At 53.6% G+C, this 18,871-nt stretch overlaps 1 protein-coding gene across 2 annotated transcripts in view; it reads right to left on the bottom strand.

Annotated features, from left to right (window-relative positions):
* Positions 1-12,217, bottom strand: part of LOC111147674 (copine 5) — an 86,867-nt gene extending 74,650 nt beyond the window's left edge. For both annotated transcript variants that reach the window (XM_022503884.1, XM_022503885.1), the window contains exon 1: positions 12,123-12,217. In XM_022503884.1, coding sequence (XP_022359592.1) covers positions 12,123-12,217 — 95 coding nt within the window. The remainder of the gene's footprint in view (positions 1-12,122) is intronic.
* Between the last annotated feature and the right edge of the window lie 6,654 nt (positions 12,218-18,871).

Here is an 18,871-nt window from a genome sequence, read left to right as displayed (position 1 = left end):
GTGGGTTAAGCCTCTGCCTTCGGCTTGGGTCATGATCTCAGGGTCCTGGGATCAAGCCCCGCATCAGGCTCTCTGCTTGGCAGGGAGCCTGCCTCCCCCTCTCTCTCTGCCTGCCTCTCTGCCTACTTGTGATTTCTGTCTGTCGAATAAATAAATAAAATTAAAAAAAAAAAAAAGAGGAATATGAGACTCAGAGAGAGTCTCTGACTTCTCCAGGGTCTGGCTCTGGAACTCAGGTTTTGTCACGTTCAGGCTAGTGAGACCCTGGATTTCAAACTCTGTGTGTGTGTACGTGTGAGAGAGAGAGAGACAGAGAAACAGAAGACGATTGACAGAGAGACAGAGGGAAAAGGAGAGAAGGGGTCCTAGCTTCAAAAAGAAGCATGCGGGGATTTCCCTGGCTCTGCCCACCCTCCCAGCCGGGCGAGAGGGACACATCTGGAATGAGAAATAGAACGAGCCACGTAGCTTCAGTGGCTCCCTGCCCCATGGCCTCAGGCCTCTCACTGGGTCCTGCGGCTTGGGTTAGCTCGCCACGGCCTCTGAGGAGGCCGAAGACCCCAGTCCCTCCGCCCTGCTGAGATGATCCTCATCATCCTTCCAGACTCATTCCAATCTATCCTCCTCCATTCTGCCTGCCCTGAACAGGCCCTGATCAACAACCATCTCTCCTCCCCTAGCCTGAGTTCTCTTTGGCCTGTAGTGCACAACCCCCTGACTGGTAGGACCCCACGTCCCTGCTCAGCACACCCTGGGCTGCAAAATGAGGCTGGGTGCTCCTCCATGCTAGGGACCTCTGCTGCGGGCCAGCCCTGCACCTGACTCAGAGCTGGGCGGGGGCGGGGCCAGTGGGCTGGCCGATGGGATGGATGAAGGAAGACCAAAGGAATGGCCACAGGGCAGAGGGAGTCTCTTGTCTCTCCACCTGTGTGGTGTCCGATCGCATTCAGGGATGGCCCCTATACTTTCTGTTAGCTATACAGCCTGATGGCTAAGTGCCTGGGTTTACATCCTGACTCTGGCCAAATGACTCGGGTTCCTTGTGCCTCAGTTTCCCTGTCGGAAAACACAGACTAACACAGTTCCTCTCATCAGGACTGCTCTGGAGCATCTGCGCAAAGTGGGGCTATTCAGAGGACTGGTCATCCCTGGCCTGGTGCTGAGCAGGGCAGTCTCCCTCATGGAGGGTGCTCAGGTTCCCTTGGTGAGAAAGGACACACAGGGATGGGCAACACAAGCCACCTCTGCCCTCACCTGTCCAAAGAAGCTCCCCCCACAAATGCATATGCCCCCAGCACCCCACTGCGAGTCTGTGCTGAATCACCCCACTGGCCAACAGCAACCCTGCTCACCTCAGCCTCAGGCCCCTCCTTGGTCTCCTGTCCTCTCCCCTGATAAGCTTTGAGGCCCTTCTGCCCCTTTGCCTAAGTCCCTGCATCCTACACTCCTCTCTGGTCCCTTACTTCACACTTGCCCCTCTCTGTGCCTCACCCCAGTGCCTGTCCCACCTGAAGCCCCGTGGCCCACTGAGCCTATTCTCGTGGCCTTGAGATGATGAATTCCCCCCTCAGGAGCCTCACTTCCTGGGACTCGCCCCTGTCCCTCCTTGTAAAAAGGCAGATTCTTGGTTGGGCCCCACGCCCAGGGTCCAGTTTTGCAGGTCTGGATGAGGCCCTGGAAGTCAGGTTTCAACTAACTTCTCCACCATACACACCCACCTTCATCCCACACACACCCAAACACATCATGCTTCTGATGGCAGCCGTCTTGAGGACCTCAGTTTCCCCCACTGCAACAATGTACACCCACGCAGCACCAGAAAGTTCTTCCGTGACCCTCACCCCAACACACTGAGGACTCCCGGGCCGAGAGACAGTGGGTGAATTTCCCACAGACACACACCAGTAAGAAGCCGAGGGGAAGGAAACCAGGTCTTCTGGCCCGAAGCAGGGCCCCAACCACAGGGCACAGACACATCAGACCTAAGTGCTTTTTCTCCACTTTCTGTCTTTGGAGAGCTCAAAGAGAAATTTTTTCCAACAGGCAAATGTATTTTTTCCCCAAAAGAGCATAAAACCCTTCAGCTGTCCGCACAGCAGCCTGGAGCTTAGCTTCTTTTGTTCCTTAAATCAAGGCCAGGAAACGGAGCCTAGGGCCCCTTTCCTTCTTGCTTTCCCCCAAGGAATCATTTTTCAATTCAGTGGCAGCAAGAAAACAACCATGCACTGGGGGCTGAGGTCAGAAGTCTCCAGGGCCCCAGCAAAGGGAAAGGTTATAATAAGACTTCTTTGTTGGTGCTAAAGGAGGGAGCCTGAGAGTCCCGCACTCCCATCTGGGAGGCTTACAAGAGTAGGGAGTAAAGGCTGGGACTCTCCAGTCAGAGACTGGAGAAGATATGGCTGTGTCCTCAGGGAGCTGCAGTCTGAGGCGGGAGACAGAGCCCAGCCTTTAGGGACCCCCACTCTGAGGGGGAAGACACAGCCCTGTCCTCAGGGAGCCCCAGTCTGAGGGGGGAGACACAGCCCTGCCCACAGAGCAGTTCAACCTCAAACACTCTGCCCTGCCGACACCACAGGCAGGCAAAGAGCATGGGAGCAGGGGACATTCATCACAGATACGGTCTACACCAAGTCTTTTGTTGGGTATTTAATCCTTGACACCCCATTTACCCTATGTATCGATGACAGGAGGTAGGCATCACCTCATTCTAGAGGCCAGGAAGCTGGGGCTGAAAGATGCACACAGTACCATCCAACTTGTGGGGGGACATGCGGAGATTGAACTCTGAAGCCCAAACCCATCTAGAGGTGCCCATGGGAAGTGTCTGCATTTCCAAACCCAGGCTCTCCCAAAACTCCCATTCCGACCAGCAGCGCCCCTTCACATTCTTACTCTCCCATGTCCAGCGCCCCGCCTCATCAGGGCTGCTCCCAAAGGGAACGGCTGCAGAGAGGAACTGGAGGGCTGACCATCCCCTCCTGCCCTGCTCTCCACTCAGACATGCAGAAGCCATCCACGAAAAGGAGGGAGCTGGGGAGGAAAGGGATGTTGGCGCCCAGCCCCTGGCACTCGCCCATCTCCCCTTTCAGATCCTGCTCCTCACCCGCAAGCTCTGTCTCCCTGCCAAGCCACCTCACCAAGGTCTAAAAAGCAATTTGCACATGGTTTCAAGAGCTCTCCTTCCTGAGGCTATTTGCATTATTATTATTATTATTAATTACTGCAACAATCATCCCTCCCATGCCACGTGGCCGAAGGAAGAGAGCATGAGCCCTGGCCTCAGAGGCATCCACGCTAAGTCCCCCCGCATGGCCACATGGTAGCGCTGTGACCCTTGACAAGCTACTGAACCTCAGTTTCCTCATCTGTCCATGGGGTCATGTCCCTGCCTTCCGCCATTGTGAAAGCAATAGCTTAAAACAGAAATGCAGGAAGTCTGTCGGATTCCTCTCGCCCTTATGCCCCCTCCTGTCCTATCCATCAAGTCTTAACGGTTTTTCCTTCAAAAACACATTCCAAATCTGTCCACTCTCCCCCACACCACCATCACCATTGTCTCTCCCTTGGGTGCTGCGGTGGCTTCCGGCCTAGCAACAGTCTTCAACAGCCTCTCCCCACCCTAGCCTACCCGCCAACAGCCATTCTCTTCACAGCAACCAGAGAAAGTTTTTTAGAAAATGAATCAGATCAGGGCGCCTGAGTGGCACAGTTGGTTAAGTATCCGACTCTTGGTTTCAGCTCAGGTCATGATCTCGGGGTCTTGGGATGGAGCCCAGCATGGAGTCTGCTTGGGACCCTCCCTCATTCTCCCTCTGCCCCTTCCCCACCACTCTCTCTCTATCAAATAAATAAATAAATCTTTAAAAAAGAAAGAAAGAAAATGAGTCAGATTGCATTACTCCTGTTTAACAACCCAAACCCCGAAATGCTGTTAGGACATCAGACTCCTTAGCATGGGTCACAAGGCTGTGACCCATACACCCCCACCGCACCGCTCCCCCAGCCCCCCGTTTCCTCTCGAACCTCATTCTCCTTCCCTTCGCTGTCTCACACTACTCCAGCCACAGTAGCCTCCCTGCAGTTTTGCGAGCATTACCAAGGCCTTTTCTGCTACAGGGCCTTTGCATTTGCAGTTCTCCCTATCTGAATCTCCTTCCCTCCAGATCCTCCCCCAGCTGGCTTTCTCATCCTTTGGATCTCAGCTCAATGTCACCTGCTTGTCCTGTCTAAAGTGTCCCCATCAACCCAAACTTACTTGCAGAGCACCTGTCCCCATCGGACATTATTGACTTAATTTTTTTAAAAGTATGTATTTGTTATATTACCCCACCACACCATTGTGAGTTCTCTGAGGTGGTCTGTGTGTCCTGTTCACCACCACATCCTCGGCACTTCAAACTGTGAAGACTCTCAATAGCAAATAAGGATCAGTGTTAACTACTGAAGGAATGAATGTATCAGTAGCGTTCAGTTATTGGTACCTATTGTCATTATTAATTTTATTTAGCACACTCCAGTTTATATAAAACTTCGACAAATATAATCTCTTCTGTCTTCATAACAACCTTATAGAATGTGGACAGGACCAATATTTCCCCCCATTTTACAGATCGAGACTGAGGCAGAAGAAATAATGACCTGGCCAAGATTTTAGAGAGGATAAGCCAGGAATCGCATTGACTTTCAGTGTCCTGCCCAGGATTCTTCAATGTCCAAAGGCATAGAGCTCTCCTACTGGGACCTTTAGGCACTGTGCTAGGTCATCAGAAGTGAGTAATAGTAGAGAACAGAGGTACCCTGCAATACTTTGTTCATGAATGTTTGCCAAATTATCACACTAAGTTTTTAGTGGTTTTTTTCTTGCCCAGGAAACAGGAAGAGAGGTAGTCAGGGATCCAGCCAAGCTATGTTTGGAAAATAAGTCCCTGGTCACCTAACATGGGCTGTCAACTGACCACAGAAAAATCTGAAGAGCCAGTCCTTAGAGACACCAAACTCTAGGCCCCTCATACCCCCAGGGAGCTCAGGTAGCCTGTGGATCCCTTTGAAATTCTCCTGTGGCAGAGGCCATGGCTGTCCACCCTGCAAGCATGCCTCACTCTCTTCCCACTAACAGAATCTACATCGGTTCAAGTGTCTGGTGAAAACACTCAAAGTCCTAGAGGGTAGGTTCCTGTCCCTCGATGCTATCCACTGAATTGTGTACCTCCTAAAATTTATATATTGAAACTCTAATCCCCAATGTCACAGTATTTGGAGACGTGGCCTTTGGAAGGTGATTAGGATAATTTAAGCTCAGGAGGGTGAGGCCCTCGTGATGGGATTAGTGCCCTTACAAGGAAAGACACCAGAGAGCTTAGCGCTTTCTTTCTCTGTCATGGAATAGCACAGTGAGAAGGTGGCTATCTGAAGCCAGGAAGATAGTCTCTTCAGAGCCTAACTATGCTGACACCTTGGTCTCAGCCTTCTGTCCTTGAGAACAGTGGGAAATAAATTTCTGTTGTTTAATCGACTCATTCTATGGTGTTTTGTTATGGCAGCCCTTGCTAACGAATATGTTAGTCTAGGTGGACATGAGACCTGGCTTCAGCCACTGAAATAGAAGGGCAAATGTGGTGAGAGATTTTGGGAGGGAGGGCATGTTTCAGATAAAAAGAACTTGTCAAAGAGAGGGCTTTGGCCCTCTGTCTTGCTTCCTACCTTTGTTGTTATTCTTGGTTTTTTGGGTTTTTTAAAGATTTTATTTATTTATTTATCTAGAGAGAGAGAGAACATGTGTAGGGGGCAAAAGAGGGAGAAGCAGACTCCCCACACCCACTGAGCAGGGAGCCCAAAGCAGGACTCAATGCCAAGACCCTAGGATCATGACCTGAACCAAAAGCAGACACTTAATCCACTGAGCCACCCAGTCACACTCCTTGCTTCCTATCTTTGGATGTGGTTGTGATGCCTGGAACAGAGGCAGCCATTTTGTAAGAAAGATGTCCACCATTTGGGCTGATGGCAGAGTAGAAATATAGCTAGCTGGGTCCTGGACAGCAAAGTGAGCTGACAAACTCACCAAGACAATCTACCACCAAACTCACTGTGATCTGAGAAAAATAAATATATTTTGGGTTCAAGCCACTATTTCTGATATCTATAGCCAAAGCATTCCTAGCTGAACCTGACTCCTCTGTGCTCCAAAGCTTTCCAGTCTTATTCCCCTTACCTCCACCCCACCCTCTCTTCCCAATGGTAGGTCATCTCTACCAATGGCCTTGGGTCTAAGCAGGGAGAATTGTGAGCTGGGAGAGAAGGGATGGTAAGCTATATGAAAGCTGGCTGCCCTCCCATGACTCTCTGGTCTCTGCTCCCTGGGGATTTCTCCAGTTCTGGATTTGCCACCCAGAGCCAGAGGCCATCACTGAGTAAGGAAGTCCTCTCCCATCCCTGGAGAGAGAACACCAACTCTTTGGTGACAACTACTATCCTTGGTACCCAGGCCCGTACCATGACCCTCATGGAGACCCCAACCCCCAACCTCAAGAAGCCCTCAAGACTTTGAAGTCTGAGGAAACTGGATTTGGGGCCCTTTCTCCAAAATATGCTAACTGTAACTTTGGGCAGGTCCCTTAACCTCTCTGAGCTCTGGTTTCCTAATCAGCAAAAAAGGAAAAATACCACTCCCTACCTTATGCGATTGTTGATTGTCGATTGTGGTCAGGTTAAAAAGATATAGTAACTGCAGGAAAGCAGAAATCTAAGATGGTGCCCAAGAGTTCTACCCTCCCACCCCCATACAAATCTGCATAATCCCCTCCCCTTGAGTGTGGGTGGGACCTGGTAATAGGGTGGACACTCACTCCTGTGATTACTGTTACTTAGAAAGGATCCTGTCATGGCAGACTGGGGAGCCTCTCCTAATGGCTCAAGAAGGAAGCTGCCATGTTTTGAGAGGCCCACATGGCTAGAACCTGAAGGCGGCCTCTAAGAGCTGAGAACCTTCCCGATCCAACCACAAGCAAGAAAACAGGACTTCCATCTCACAGCTGTGAGGAATTGGATTCTGCCAACCATCTAAATGAGCTTGGCTTGGACCCTGAGCCTCAGAATGGGATCACAGCCCCTGCAGACAGCTTGCTTTCAGCCTAGGGGGACCCTGAGCAGAAAGGCCAGATATGCTTCTGACCTACTGAAGCCGTGAGATTATAAACGGCTGTTGCTTTAAGCTGCTAGCTTTGTGGTAATGTATTACGTGGCAATTGGAAATTAACATCATAATCTCAGTTTGAACCAAATTGCTAATCAAGTAGGTCAAAAACAGCTGAATATAGGCAACTGCATATGGTTCAGCCTAATACAGATGTAAAGCGCCTAGCATGTAGTGAGCACTCAATAAAGCCCACTGTTTCCATTCCCCCGGTTCAACTAAGGAGGGCCGTGGAATATTCAGTGGCTGGATGGGCCTTTTTTTTCCTAGCTCTGGCTTTGACAGCTGTCACGCAGTGCCCATGCTCTTTCTTCCCCAAAGCCACCCTCCCCAAGCCTGTCAGAAGAAAGCTTTCAGAGCCCATTCACACCCCCTTCTGAGAGGCCCAGGGCACAGCTCCTGAGCTAGGCTGCCTCTCAGGCCCCAGGGCAGCAAACCGCCAACCTGAACAGACAGCTGAAAATATCTTGGGGGCAGAGATGACAGCTGCCCACCAGCCCCGCCCACGGGCAGGGACAGGGCAGCTGCTTGAGGGATCCCAGCAGGGCCCAGCAACTGCCCACCTCTGGACCCTCCCCTCCTCGACCTCCCGATGGGTCTCAGGAGCCCCACCATGTGAAACTATGCACCCCTTCTTCCAGCAGTACCCCGTGGAAGTGCAAAGGTTTCCTGTTACATAAAAAATGCAAATCACTCTTTCTAAGCCACACTCTGCTGGTCCAGATCCCTACATAGAGAGACCTGAAAAACAGTGAGGACTTTGGGGAATGGGACACTGGATAGCTTGACTTCTGACTGGGTCTGGCGGGGAGGCTAAGAGTCAGGAGAGGTCTGGAACAGAGGGCCAGAGGGAGGAGAAGCTTGAGGCTCACATTTTCTACAATGTCTGCTGGTATGTGGTTCCACAAACCGTCTATCCTACTCATTCCCAAAAAACCCCTCAGAAAATCTAAATGTGCACAATATGTCAAATATATCTCAATAAAGCTGGGGGGAGGGGCAAATAAGAATCTCTCGATGGATCAGATCTCCAGGACCCACACAAACCTTGGGACCCAGCTAGAAAGACAGATTTTTTTTTTTTTAATTTACTTTCAGGTGTCAAATAATAGGCAAATTACCACTGGTGGATGAATCCACTTCACCCTCATAGCTGTGATAAGAATTAGTGCGCATCTGCCTTCTGCTCGGGTCATGATCTCAGGTCCTGGGATCGAGCCCCGCATCGGGCTCTCTGCTCGGCAGGGAGCCTGCTTCCCCCCCCCCCCACCCCCGCCTTTCTGCCCGCTTGTGATCTCTCTCTCTCTCTCTCTCTCTCTCTCTCTGTTAAATAAATAAATAATCTTAAAAAAAAGAAAAGAATTAGTGCGCAGCTCTTATAGATGAGGAAACTGAAACACAGATGAAGTCATTTATGCAATGTCTCAAGGACAGGGCTGGGATTTGAACCCAGGTAGACAGACCCCACAGCCCACGTTCCTAACCATTGAGCTAACCACCAGAAGCTTTACAATATTTGACCCTGAATCTACCAAAGTTGCTAACAACCACTGTTTGGGAGTGGACTACATAGATCTTCAGCCCAAGAAATACTCTACCCAAAGCAGGGACACAAATATGTCCCATCCCACAGTGTCACATGCTTTTAGCAGAGGTTTGGCTGTGCTGGGGCTCAGACGTGCCCCTCTACCAGGCAGCTGGGCTCAGCTGGGAGTGCTGTAGGCTAGGCATGGCAGGGGGTTGGGTCTTCTCCGAGGCAAGTGCAGAGATAGCCTCCTGGGGCTGCAGGGGGTGGCAGGGACCTTCCTAAGAAGCAGAGCACAGCAGGATGGTAACCGGCTCCCAGAAATGCTAGTTTCCAGTTACCTGAAATGTTGGGCCTCCTCAACCGCAGCTGCCCATTCTAGAGCCCCCTGGAGTTGTCACCCCACCAACCCCTCTGCCTGCCTTACTATTTTTTTTTAAGATTTTATTTATTTATTTGACAGACAGAGATCACAAGCAGGCAGAGAGGCAGGCAGAGAGAGAGGAAGGGAAGCAGGCTCCCCACTGAGCAAAGAGCCCGATTCGGGGCTCGATCCCAGGACCCTGAGATCATGACCTGAGCCAAAGGCAGCGGCTTTAACCCACTGAACCACCCAGGCGCCCCTGCCTTACTATTTCCTGCCCAACCTGCATGTGTCACTTGGATGCCCAGGGCAGGGCACCCCTTAGCCTCCTCTCCTGGGACCCTGTCAGGATCATGGGATACAGTGGAGGAAGACTTATGACCATGGAGTGTAGAATATGCTGAAGAAAGCCATTCTGCGCAGCCCTCTCTCCTCCCCATGCTCCGCTTCGCCCCCTCCCCCTTTTCCTTCTCTCTCTTTCTCTCTCTTATTCTCTCTCTCTTCTAGAACCCAGGTAGTTGGGCCTTATTGAGGCAAAGAGATGGATTTACAAACTCAAGCTCATGCAAACTGTTTTCTTGTCTCCCCTCTATTCCAGGTGACTCCTGCCTCCACATTCTTCCTCCCAGAACCCACTTCCCACCCCTGTGGCTTTCAGGAGAACCCCCCAGGCAGGCCCTCCTCAGGCTGATGGGTCACGTCTCTTGAGAGGGAAGAGATCCCGGGCTTGATCCCAAACCACTTTCCCCAGGCACTCGCAGGCATCCATAGGTACTTCTTGAGCAAAAGGTTTGAGTCCTTTGGACACCTCCACTTTCAGAGAGCAAACAGGAGGGACCAAGCACTACTGCCTTACAGGAATCATCGTAACCACTTACTGAGCACCTACCACATGCCAAGCTAGTGCAAAGCAGTGTGCTGTGTGCTTCTTGACCCTCGATTCCTGGAAGTTGATTCCTCCAAAAGTATTTGTTGAGAATACATGCCAACCACTCTTCTAAGCACGGGAGCTCCCTCAGCAAGTAAGATTTCTCAAATGCAGGTTCATTGTGTGCCCTTGTCAAATGGGGGCGATGGAGACTAAAAGTTTGTTGCAAAGGGTAAAGCAGCATCCATTTCAAGGTGTCGGACCCCGAAGCCACTGCACCATGCACTCTCCGCCTTGTCTCCTCTCCACTACAGTGGAGGGTTTGTGGGTCAGAGCCAGGGTAGGGATCCCTGCCTCAAATGCTTATTTTGTACAGTTGTTTTGGGGGAGGAGGGATGAAGTCTATACCACCTTCAGAGGCTGAGCACTCGGTCTGTGAGTAACACCCCTGACCCCCGGCTGAGGACTCAGGACCCAGAGAACACAGAAGACTATGTGATTCGGGCTGGGTGTCTCATGGGTGAGAAAGATGGCTGGAAGTGTGGGGCATGAGGCTAGGGTTTTCAGGATGGGGGGGACATGAACTGGTGGAGATGAAGGGGGGGGGTGAAATCAGGATGGGGAATCAGCTGCTCAGAGCTCTGTGGTGACAAGGATCCAGAGGACAGCTCTGACAGGAGCCTGACAAGCTAGGAGGGAGCATCGGATGTGTGCTTCACAGGGGAGGGAAGGCAGGCCCTGGCAACTGTTGATGGCTGAGGAGGTGAGATGAGAGCTAAGGGGCCATCAGGAATCTCCCAGCAGCACAATGGCAAGATGCAAATGGTGTCGGGTGATAATTCTGATAGGGATGTGCAGGACCACGGCGGAGACATGCGGGAGCTATCACAGAAGACCCAGGAAGGGCCCAGCATGGGTGGGGGTCGGGGGGCTGTGGTCCACCTCACCAGCCCTCACTCCCACTCACCCTCAAATCCCCTCAGTCCCTCCCTTTCTCAGACATCAGCCCAGTACCTCTGGCTCGGTTTACGCCCCCCCCCAACACACACACACACACACACACACACACACACACACACACACACACAGCAGTGCCACAACTTTGGAAAAGAGGGTTGGGAGGCTGTGAGGGTGAGTGGAGGGTCTGACCAGAGAGGGACCTGGGCAAAAATGAGGTGGGCGATTTGGAACAAGCATACAGCCAGGACTAGGGAAATGCTGTTGGTCACCTGAGGAGGGAGGAATGGCATCTCCAGGGGAATGTCAAGGGGGCTATGCCTGGGCCACAGTACGCCTCACAGTCCCAGCCAGGTAGTGACCATAGGCCAGCCCAAGGCCATGACTGAACTAGAGAAAAACCCCCCTTCTCCACTAGTACCCACTTACTGCTTGGGGCAACCTTCCCCTAAGATAGGAGAAACAGGGGGAGATGCCCCCAAAGTCTGTAACATAACTGAGGATTTGGGGGTGGTAGCCCACAAAAACACACCTCCCCTCCCCTACTGGACTCTCAAATTCCACACTCAGTGCTGTAATCCTTTCGCTTAAGATTTTGTACCTAAGTTATTGTTGTTGTTGTTTTTTAATGATGCCCCTTGAAGTTATTATCAGTTATCCACAGCTCAGTATGAATGAATCAATCTGATCCCTTTCCACGAGTCAGTTTTGCTGTTGGAGGTGAAGAAAAGCTTTAAATCTTGGGGTCTAGGACACTGGGTGGGCGGGGAGGAGAGGAGGGTGTTGGGGCAAACGAGCAGGGAGAAGAGAGGAGAGAACAGCACAAAAGGCAGAGGCTGGTTATGCCTGGGAAGGATGGGGCAAATCACTCACTTCTCCATTTGGGGAGGAGTTGATCAGAAATAGCCTGGGATAGCCTTTCACTACCACCTTCTCCTTCCTCTGGCGTCTGGACCCTTGTTCCTGTGTCTGTATTTCTCCTCTCCGCAGCCGCCTGGAGTCCAAACTTTCTGCGATACGACCCCAAGCCTGCCTTCCCATTCCGCCGTCACCACCCATGGCTGGGCAGGGGCTCCCGCTGGACAGGCAAGGGGGGGTCCTGGAGGCAAGGACACTCTGAAAGGGGGCGCGCGAGGGTAGAGGGTCGGCGCGGCGAGGGCCGCGGGGCTCCGGGTCCAGGGGCGGGGCAGGGGGACCCGGCCAGCGGGCGGCTCACCTGCAGGACACGGTGATCTCCACCTTGGTGGCCGGGATGCTGCCCGCCAAGGAGTCGAACTCGCTCAGCGACGCCATGTCCTCGGGCTGCTCCATCGCCCACCGCGCCCCCCACCCCCAATTAGTCAATCCCTGCGCGATTCACGCCTCCTCCAAAGCGACTGAAACCCTGGGCTCTCCCCCAACTCCGGAGCCGGTGCTGGGCGGCAACGGGAGGAGAGAGGAGCGCGAAGAGGGGGCGTGGGAAGTGAGAGAGGGAAGGGGGGGCGGAGGGAGCGGGGGCCGCGGATAGAGGAGGGGGTGCGGGTGACGCGACGAGGAGGCTGGGGGGCCGGCAGAGAGGGGCCAGGTGCCCAGGGAGCTGGGGCGCAGCGGAGAGAGGCGGAGGGGCGCGGGGAGAGGACACCGGGAGGGACGCGCGCGGAGTCGTGGGGAAGGGTATGGGGAGAGCGGCGTGCAGCTTCGGGTGGGGACCGAAGGCGTGAGGGAGAGGGAAGAGGTAAGAGGGGCGTGGGGGGCCGGATCCGGCGCGGGCGGGGGTGGCCGGACGCCGGCAGCGCGGAGCCCGGAGCGCCGAGGCTGCGCCGCCTCTCCCTGGAGCTCGGCGCGGGCGGCAGCGGGGCCGGGGACCCGGTGCGAGCGCCACCTCCTCGGCTTGGGCTCGGTCTCGGGCTTCGGGGCGCCCGGGCTGCGGGAAAATCAAATCTGCCCGAAGCCGCCGCCTCCCGCCAGCTGGGGCGGGCTGCGTGCCGGGTCCGCGAGAGCCGGAGGGGGCGCCCGCAGGGGCCGGGGCGGGGCCGCGGGCGGGGTCTGCGCACGGGTGTGAGTGTGTCTGTGTGAGCGTGAGTCTCTGTGTGTGCGTGTGTGTGCGCGTGTGTGCGCGCGTGGCGGGCGTGGGGATACGGCTCCAGATGCTGGGAGCCTGGGGGGTGGTGACATCCAGAGACGGTCCGGGCGGTGAGCGGCTCCCTCTGCGCCCACCCCCGGCACCTCAGGGGTTTCCGACCGGAAGAGAGAGGGGCGGTTTGAGAACCAGGGGGTGTCTGTCTGAGAAGGGTCAGTGCGGGGCTAGGTGGGAGCGATGTGCGCAAAAGATACATCACCCCCCAAGAGGTTTGGGGGTGCTCTTTGCTGAGGGTGCGCCCAACCGAGCGTGGGGGTGGCAGGTGTCAGCCTATAAAAAGAATCACATCTCTTCTGGAGGGGTGTGGGGACCACCCCAATGGCCCGAGGGGCCTCCTCGGTTTCCCGGGGAGGGCCGTTAGGCCTAGGCAGGGTCTGTGCACGGGCGCTCCTCCATACTCCTCTGGCTCCCGCGGAGCCTGGCCACCCGGAGCCAGCCACATAAGCCACACGTCAGCTCCCTCCCCATCCCCGGCCAGTCGTGACCACACAGCTGAGCCAGCCCCTGGGGTCTAGAAGCTTCCTCCACCAGACTGAGAGGGTGGCCGGATTAACCTGGGCTCCTATCCAACCAGCACCGAGTAGGCGCCTGCTGTGTGCCGGGCTCTGATCCCTCCCCTGGGAGCAAGGGGACAGTAGAGGCACCTCTCAGGTACCCCCAACTCCCAACCAAGTCCTTCATGGCCTCAAGGCGGGACAGGCCCCACCCTGCCTCAGCAAGGCCCTTCCAGACCCGGGGGTCGGGGGTCGCGGTGCCGTGGCGTCTCCCCGGGGGCTGCACGCATAAACTCGTCTCCAGAAAATCCCCCGCAGCCCCTCCTCAGTCCCCCTGCAAGCTTTGCTGAGATGGAGCACCTTTTACCAACCCCCCCTGCCCTGCGGCCGAGAGCCTGTGGCTGGACCCGGAAAAGCCACGCCCTCTGGTCCATGCCTTCAGCCGCTGGCTGAAGTCAATTCTTAGAACATGAGAAACAGCCAGAGTCAAAGATGAATATAAAAGCATATTCCTTAGCCTAGGTTAAGTGTTTCCCGTTTACCCACCGCTTGGGTAGAACTGGACTCCTTCTGCCACCCGGGACTGACACCAAGGGGGCAGAGGGGCAGCCCTGGGTCCAAAGGCCCCACTCTTGGTTTGAGCCTGTGGCCCTATCTCCCCAGAGATTAATTCCCGCCTCCTTTCCTGAGAGATGCAATTCTGGGCTTGGAATTTCTATGCCCTCCACCCTCCCACCACCCACACCCTCTCCTAGACGATTTTCCAGACATACTTGTGGAATATGTTATCTGTTCATTCCAGCCGTACTTACTGAAGACCTACTGTGTGCCTGGCCCACTGCCAGGGCCACTTGGGAAACTTCTTGATAACCACCATTCAATTTTCAAAGAGCCTACCCTTCCTAGATTCCATGCTTAATTTTGTTTTTTTAAGATATTATTCCCATACCATACAATTCACCATTTTAAAGTATACAGTTCAGTGGTTTTAGTATATCTCACAATGACCATATATGACTTTAAATTCTCAAAAAATAATTACAGGTGTGAGGCATTACTATCTGTATTTAATAAATAAGAAAGCTAGTGGCCAGGGAGGCTAAGGAACTTGCCCATGAACCTCCAGCTGGGAACTGGTAGAGTGAGAATTTGAACCCTGGTCGTTGGAACCCAAGTTTGACTGCCTCTTGGGATGGGGCCAGCTGATGGTCTTAAAAACCGTCTACGAAATCAGGGACCTACTCCCAACCATAGGGAGCCACTAAAGGTTGTCCATTAGGTGAGTAGTGAGACTGAAGTTCTATCATGTTACCTTGCAATGTGACAGCACCAGGGAGAGCAGCCCCAGGGGCTCTTTCTCAAAGGATTCTCTACTTGTCTGTTTCTCTCCATTCCCTCTCAGTCATTGCATTTCCACTGCTGGGTTTTGGCAAAACATTGTTTCGGGTACCTGTTCTGTGCCAGGGGGTGTCCTAGGCTCCAAGAATATAGAGGCAAGAAAGACTTTGTCCCTAAAGAGTCTGCAGGCTAGTAGGGGTCCCAGGACTTGCAGACATTTAAGCCACAATACATCATGAGGGGTGTTGTTGAAGGAGTTATAAAGGCCCTGGGAATGGAAAAGAGTGGCCAACAGTTCTGCCTCAGGAGTGGGAACAAGGGACGGTCAGGGGAAACTGCAAAAAGAGGTGGTCTGGGGATTCCCCAGGGGGCTCAGTCAGTTAAGCATCTGACTCTTTTTTTGTTTTTTAAAGATTTTATTTATTTATTTGACAGAGACACAGAGAGACACCCAGAGAGAGAGGGAACACAAGCAGGGGGAGTAAAAGAGGGAGAAGCAGGCTTCCGGCCGAGCAGGGAGCATGATGCGGGGCTCGATCCTAGGACCCTGAGATCATGATCTGAGCCAAAGGCAGATGCTTAATAACTGAGCCAGCCAGGGACCCCAGCCTCTGACTCTTGATTTCAGCTTGGGTCATGATCTCAGGGTCGTGAGACTGAGCCCTGAGTCAGACTCCGTCCTGGCCAGGGAGCCTGCTTAAGATTCTTTGCCTCTCACTCTGCACCCCTTCCCTCTGTAAGCAAGCGCTCTCTCTCTAATAAAGGTGATCTTGAGTAGGTCATGGAAGGTGAAGTATGTTTGGTTCCCCCAGAAGCAAACCCTGAGAGAAAGACTGAAGTGTGAGTGGTGTTTTTGGGAAAAGAAGGAAACACCTGGGGGGAGAGTACAGAGGTGAGACTACAGGTAAGCAGGCAATATGGGTGGTTTACCAAGCCGGTGATCCCTGGGCGCCTAGGGCTCATCCCCACTGAGGAGCTCTGGCAGACTAGGTAGAACATGCCTCAAACTTAGTCCGCCAGAGGGGTGACAGATCAGGGGTGTTTATGCCCCAATTTTTTGGTCAGTCGTTGGCTCAGTGGCTGACGATTGCTGTTTTATGGCAGTGTGGCTGGAGGACAGGGTAAAGGGGGAGGTGGTAGAACGCAAGGCCAGGGGTGAGGGGCCACGATGCAAGGCCTCCTCCAGGCGCAGGAGCTTTTCTGAAGGGGACACCGAAGAACGGCTGGTGTCTGGAAGACCTCCCCACCCAGCTACAGGGCCAACAGAGTGAACCCCAGAACGCAAAGCTTGCTGATCAGGCCCAAGGCCAAATGCTCACACTCCTTGCTCAGATGAATCGCTGATGGTTCAAAAGCAGCCAGAGGCATGCCATCGGATGGGTCATTTCTTCTTTGAGGCATCAGCTAATGCCAAGTTGCTGAGGTCACCTGTCATGCTCAGGCAAGCTGGCCGCCAGGCCAGCAAGTGCTGCAGACGTGTTGTCTGGGCCCGGCAGCCAGATTAGAACTGACCATGGCCCTGCTCCGCCCACCCCCTCCACCCCCACCCCGGCCACATAACCAGTGCTCGTCCCTCTGATTAAGAACTATGAGCACGGAATGGGCCATGCCCAGAAGATCTGGAATAATCAGCATCAGCGCTTTGCCTTTGCCATCCAAAACTGCAAACATGCTCTCGTCTGACCTAATCCGCGGTGTTAATGATGGCAGAGCAATTTTGAGAGGCAACTCGCAGCATTGATAAGAAGAGGAAAAGCACCACGGGGTTTAGGAGGCAGAGAGCCTCAGAGAGGAGCCAGCTGCTGCCCACCCTTCTCAAGACACTTCGTGTGAATGCTGCCCTCAGATCTGCCCTGGGTCAGACTCGTGATGGTAGGCGGAAAGGGACACCGAAGAGCAGAAGAAGGGCTCTGCGTGGGACAGGGCAGTGAGGGCTGTCCATCCTGCAACTTAGAGCAAACTAGAAAGATGTGTTCTTTACTCTGGGTAAATGAAACCCTGAGCTAAACAGGGCACATGGCTCATTGAGCAGAGTGTGGGCGGGCTTTGAGCCTCCACTTACTCCCTTGGCTGTGTGTCCTTGTGCAGTGAATACCCCCCACTACTGTACATGGCAGCCCTGGGGAGAAGAGGAAAGATAGAGGGCATGACAGAAACCTGAAACCACCATGGCAGTAAGGAGGTGGGAGAGATGGTAGTGTCTGATTCCATCCATTAATAGAAATGCTAGAAGGGGCTTGGTTGGAGACCATCGAGTTAAACCCCTTCTTTAACTAAGAAGCTTAGAGAGGGAGAATGATGGACTCAAGGTCACCTGAACTCTTCCCCTGACAAGAAATGCCACCAAAAACAGCAAGGTCAGGAACCCACGAACAGCGAGGACCTGCCTGAGAAGTTGTGGGGAGAAGCCATGCTCTGTTGGGGCAGAGGAAGAAGCCACAGCTCTCTATACCTCCAGCCCCCATTCTTCCCTGAGGGTGGCAGTCTTCCAGCCAGGCGCCTACCATCCCAACCAGAAACCCACACTGTCTCTCCCTTCCGCTTCTCCCCAGATCATAGCACCAGCTAGCTGGGTCCAGCTGTCATCAGGGCAGAGAGAAGCCCCAGGGCACTTCTGCTGTCCACCCAGCAGCCTTTCTTGCCTTCGGATCTGCCCCTCTACCTCTCCCTGTCCTAGCATCTGTGGTGGCCCAGTGAGCACTAGCTTCCTCTCTCCCTTCTTCTGCTCTCTTCTTCCTTCCAGCCACTCAGGCTTTTCCAAGTCAGGAGAGCCTACCACCCCACACAGCCTAGCTACTGGAATGTTCCCAGCAGCATGGGATCCACTTGAGACCAAAGTCAGGTTACGGCTCGGCTCTGCTAGAGATCCTTCCCTGGTTCCCATCTCACTCTTTGGTAAGAGGACTTACTGCCTATGGGCTCAGTCCCCTCCCCTCCCTGTGACCTCTTTGACTTCCTCTCATTGTTCTCTTCTCCTCACCGACCCCATCTCAGCCACACCGACCTTCTTCTCATTGGCCCTGCATCTCCTATCTCAGGGCCTTTGAACCTGCTGTTCCCTCAGCCCAGTCCCTTGGGTCTCTGCCCAAATGCCCCCTCTGTATGGAACCTTTCCTGACCACACCACCCAACACAGCACCTCATTACTCTCCTCCCCCGACCCACTTTACTGTCCCTTATACCATTTTCCTTGTCTGTGTCCCACTAGGATGTAAATTTTATGCAGGCAAGGACCTTGCCTTGTTCAGTGTTGCATTCCCACCCCTAAGACAGTGCCTGTGACAGTGTCGCAGGTGCTCAGCTTGTCAAATGACTCAATGAAAAAAATCCACCCCTTCCCTCTGAAACATCGGCTCATTCAGGAGGACCCTCGGCCTCCACCTACCAGTCCCAAACGGGGGGGCAGTCTTCCCCACCACACACATCTCCTCTAGCCTTCTTCTGTCCAGCAGACACATATTAAGCATCTAAAATGACTTCGGTCATTGAACTGTGTGACGACTGTCAGACCAAGAATCTCTGGGCCCCTTGGCCGGTACTACAGAGCTGGGAAGGGATTTTTACGTATTTGTTTTTTACGGAGAACCCGCCATAGAATAGGCGTAGCCGGGAGAATTAAACATGTCACGCATTTAATCCTAACTCCGAGATGCCGTTGTCTCTCTTGGCAATTACTCCTCTGTGCCAAGCAGCTGGTGCAAACTAGCCACACTAGTTCATCACCAGGGATAGAGCGATGAGGGACAGCCCGTCTCCTCAGAGGGTGTGCGGTGGAATTGGAGCACGCGCTTGGGATTAATGTTCTAGAAACCTGCAGAATAATGGGCATCATCTGCTCCATTTTACAGACAAGGAAACTGAGGCCTGAAGTAGTTCAGTACCTTAACTTGCCCAAGTTCACACAGGCAAGTGATAACAGGATGCAGCCCCAGGACTGTGTGGGTCCAAAGCCCTGTCTTTAACCAACGCCATGTGGCATCCTTCCAGGCCTCGTTCAGGGCTTGACCAGGAGCT

Source organism: Enhydra lutris, unplaced genomic scaffold (genome assembly GCF_002288905.1).
Source record: "Enhydra lutris kenyoni isolate GAN:26980312 unplaced genomic scaffold, ASM228890v2 scaffoldscaffold17, whole genome shotgun sequence".
Lineage (NCBI taxonomy): Eukaryota > Metazoa > Chordata > Mammalia > Carnivora > Mustelidae > Enhydra > Enhydra lutris.
This window is presented reverse-complemented; position numbering and strand designations above follow the sequence as displayed.